Source organism: Sinocyclocheilus anshuiensis, unplaced genomic scaffold, assembly GCF_001515605.1.
Source record: "Sinocyclocheilus anshuiensis isolate Anshui unplaced genomic scaffold, SAMN03320099.WGS_v1.1 scaffold134, whole genome shotgun sequence".
NCBI lineage: Eukaryota > Metazoa > Chordata > Actinopteri > Cypriniformes > Cyprinidae > Sinocyclocheilus > Sinocyclocheilus anshuiensis.
The window spans coordinates 142,089-145,728 of NW_015546024.1; the positions used below are offsets into that span (position 1 = coordinate 142,089).

Here is a 3,640-nt window from a genome sequence, read left to right on the forward strand (position 1 = left end):
CAAATTCGAACATCTGGGTTGTGCTGTTCTGTTGTAAATAAATCTTAACCAATGATTCCTAATTGCATCTACTTCTGGAAGGCCAAATAAAGTGCTTTTCGCACTGAAACACAGCATCTCCCTGACATGGCTGCATCAACACGACTGCTGTTCCTGAAACCACGCCTTCTTTCTTTGCGTGCACATTTGGGCGACATTATGCTAATATTTCCACATCGTGATGTAGACATGTGGGAGCGTGTTAGAACGAGCCGTTTTAGGTAGGCGTGGTTGACTCTTAACTTTTATAAAGAATATCTCTTTGGATTTGAGACTTTAGTCTTTGCAACTTTACAGATCTTCTTTATGCACCAAGAGCTTGTAACACTCCAAAGAGAAAGGAAAAATTGAAATCGCATCATATGACCCCTTTAAATGTGCATGACGTTGTACCTGTTAAGACAGCACCATGGAAATCAGCTTTCAAGAACTTCTGCTGGATCATCTGTGGGTTGCTGTATCCAAAAAGAAACAGGCAGCACATTCATGGAGCGTTAGCAAGACTGGAAATGAAATTATACCCAAAAAGCCAGAAATTCTGAAGAGCATCTTCCTGAAATTATGACACACATCTTACCTTCCTGGTTTCAATCCATTACATAGATCCACAATGTACTGTTTCCATAGCTCATGCAGAGGCAAGAAGAGTTCATACCTACAATCATAACCACAGACAAAGATGCATGAGTGATTTTAGTGATAAGCACTACTTTTACTGACATAATATAGTGCATGATACAATACTACAGTGTGAAAGAGAGTATAAACGTTGATTTGAAATGAAACATCTAATAAATACTTTTGATGTTCAGGTTTGAGCTGGAATATTTTAAGCTGTCTTCTTTCTTTGGCATTCAGTCCCTTGGCCTTTCTTGTCTTTCCCTTCTTCTTCGTCGGTCTTTTATATTCCAGTACCACTGCCTTGTGCAACATCATTTCCTCAATGTGTCCATCCTTCATTTGGGGAAGGCTATTCTTTAGGAATGCTTTGGTCAAAGCATCCGCAGCCGTTCCATGTTGAGACTGTAAAAAACAACATTCAGCAACATATCGACAAGTTTGTAAAGTTTCTGTACATCATTCAGTGCGAGTTCATCTGCATTATTGGACTGTTCAATGATTTCAAATCTTTACAGATCCAGGGAGCCCCTAAGCAGACCTTCAGCCTCAGGCCATTCAGAGATCCCCAATATAAAAAGAACTAGACTCGGTAACACGTTACATACGTGCAGATTTAAGAGAATTACTAATGTTTCTACACGATGGAACAGCACGAATTAGGAAACTAATGCTACTGATAATAAACGCGAGTCACCTCAACTCCCAAAATATCGCTTTGCTCTGATGGGATTCTGGATTGCACCACACCTGAGAAAGTAAAAAGAGTAAAAAAAACAAAAAAAAAAAGTGTTAGGACCCATACATATGTTGTTCATTTTGTTCTCTTTTGGCAAAGAGTGAGTAATGTTGAGTTTAGCATGGAAACAGGATCCAAGATCATCGCTACACAACTTATTAAACAACATAATATTAGTCGGATTGCGAGCAATACAAAATCATCATCAAACTTACTTTCCATAGTTCAAAACACACAGGATCCATAAAAACACTGCTGCTCTGAAATCACACGTGCTGACAGGACAGACGAGTTGATCACCGATTCAGAGTCAGACAGGACTAATCGAGCACGGCATCATTCACCACAGATTTTCAGGCTAAAATAACAATAAATAATACCGAGAAGATGATTTGTTTCTTATATAATAAATAAATAAATACAAAATTAAGCTAACCTCAACCTAAGAAAGATAGAGTCACGAAGCTAAATTTCAGCAATGTTTTGAAATGCGTTAAAATGTACAAGTATATGACTCTCTGAATCATTATTGATTATTTTAATTACTTGCCATGCGAGCATAATAATAAAGTATGCAGATACATTTATATGCATGTTAGTCTAAGGCTAAATGTGCACTCAAATTCACTAGTTAAAATATTTTATATATTCAAAAATATATATGCTGCAGTATGTTGTACTTCTCCCTCTCTATCCGCTATAAAGTCACGATGAAACAGAGCTAGTAGCGACAGATCTGTCACAAGAGATAAGATCCAGTCATAACAAAAATTATGAGGTTGTTAACAAGTGTGCAGTGTTTCTTTAAGAGTGTGTCGGTTTGCTCCGCCCCGTCGCTTTATTGGGCTCTTCGGCTCCGCCCAGGCAGCGTTTGAAAATACAAGTGAAGGGAGGAGACCGACAGTTAGTTGATAACTTAGTGAACTAAACACTTTTATTCATACCTGTCCCTCGTTTACTTTAGCTAGAGTAAAGGTTTAAACTTCAGTGATGTCTGGGGAGCTTGTGTGCTCAATGCCGGAGGAGGTGAGGAACGCCGAGACAGAAAACAGCGTAGAAATCACCATCAAACTGACCAGCGAAGATCCACTGAATGATCCCGATCATAATGTCAACCAGCAGACAGAAGGCCAGACAGAGACCGTCTGTAATGAGATCAGACCAAACCACAGTCGGGTTTCTAAAGGTTTGAGATGTTTATGTGATTTGACTGTGTGATTTCTGTGACCTTTTCCTTTATATCAAATTAACTTACTTTGTATGTCATTCACTCCCATTAAATAAAAATATGAATCAAATGTCACACTTTTGACTTTGACATTGCTGTTTTTTTTTGTTTTTTAAATTAATGAATTAATTAAATATCAAATTGTCCTGATAATATCAAATTGTCTGTAGGCCACTTTATTGAACTGGCATTGCTGATGAGATGTATATTGTTTTCAGAGTTATTTCGGACCGAAGAAGAAGATGACGATGATGATGACAGCGGCACCCATTATCTGAATAGTGATGAGAGGCCATGTACTCATCTGCAGCGAGCAGAGAGGCCAGGAAATGGAAAAGTGCCGGACACCTTCCAGACAGACCATCTTCTGTACTATGAGAGATTCAAAGCATATCAAGATTACATGCTTGGTAACCAACCAAACACTTCTGACAGACACCCACAACAGCAGAAGAGTTAATAAGTGTGTTTATAAACCTGAATTGTTTGACAGGTGACTGTAAAACATCTGAAGTAGAAGCCTTCACAGCCGAGTACCTGGAGAAGATAGTGGAGCCATGTGATTGGCAAGCCATATGGCACACGGATGTGTTTGATGTGCTGGTTGAAGTAAGTTCATTATAACATGCTTTTTGGGTATTTACAGTTAAAACATGAAAAGTTAATGCTTATGATTGAAGCATCTGCACAAGGGAGTATTTAGAAAGCTGAGGGTTGCTGTTGTAGGTTGTTGATGTCGATTGTAAGGAGCTCAAGGCAAAGGTGGAGCTGGTGCTGCCGATGGAGTGTGAGACCAGAGGCTGCGATCTTACTGAAGAGTCCATGAAGGTCCTGCTGGAGGCTACACTTCATAAAGTGCCTCTTCTGGAGCTCTCGGTTGTCTATGATGAATCCAGGGACTTTGATCAGACTGCTTTGGCTCTGGAACACCTCAGGTTAGTTAACCATTTTAAAGGAACACTCCACTATTTTTGAAAATAGGCTCATTTTCCAACTCCCCTAGAGTTAAACCGTTG

At 39.3% G+C, this 3,640-nt stretch overlaps 2 protein-coding genes across 3 annotated transcripts in view; one reads left to right on the top strand and one right to left on the bottom strand.

Annotated features, from left to right (window-relative positions):
• LOC107698632 (ribonuclease P protein subunit p29-like) overlaps positions 1–1,734 on the bottom strand; it is a 13,648-nt gene extending 11,914 nt beyond the window's left edge. For both annotated transcript variants that reach the window (XR_001635367.1, XM_016499688.1), the window contains exons 1-5: positions 1,612–1,734; positions 1,355–1,407; positions 839–1,062; positions 617–694; positions 433–494 (exon numbers count right to left, since the gene is read on the bottom strand). Coding sequence is in view for 1 of the 2 variants with exons in the window: in XM_016499688.1 (XP_016355174.1) it covers positions 433–494; positions 617–694; positions 839–1,062; positions 1,355–1,407; positions 1,612–1,618 (424 nt within the window). In the remaining variant the exon portion in view is untranslated. The remainder of the gene's footprint in view (positions 1–432; positions 495–616; positions 695–838; positions 1,063–1,354; positions 1,408–1,611) is intronic.
• A 516-nt stretch (positions 1,735–2,250) lies between these two features.
• LOC107698633 (SHC SH2 domain-binding protein 1-like) overlaps positions 2,251–3,640 on the top strand; it is a 32,445-nt gene continuing 31,055 nt past the window's right edge. Inside the window, exons 1-4 of the mRNA XM_016499689.1 lie at positions 2,251–2,582; positions 2,843–3,034; positions 3,118–3,233; positions 3,351–3,559. Of these exons, the coding sequence (XP_016355175.1) occupies positions 2,387–2,582; positions 2,843–3,034; positions 3,118–3,233; positions 3,351–3,559 (713 nt within the window). The 5' untranslated portion in view covers positions 2,251–2,386. The remainder of the gene's footprint in view (positions 2,583–2,842; positions 3,035–3,117; positions 3,234–3,350; positions 3,560–3,640) is intronic.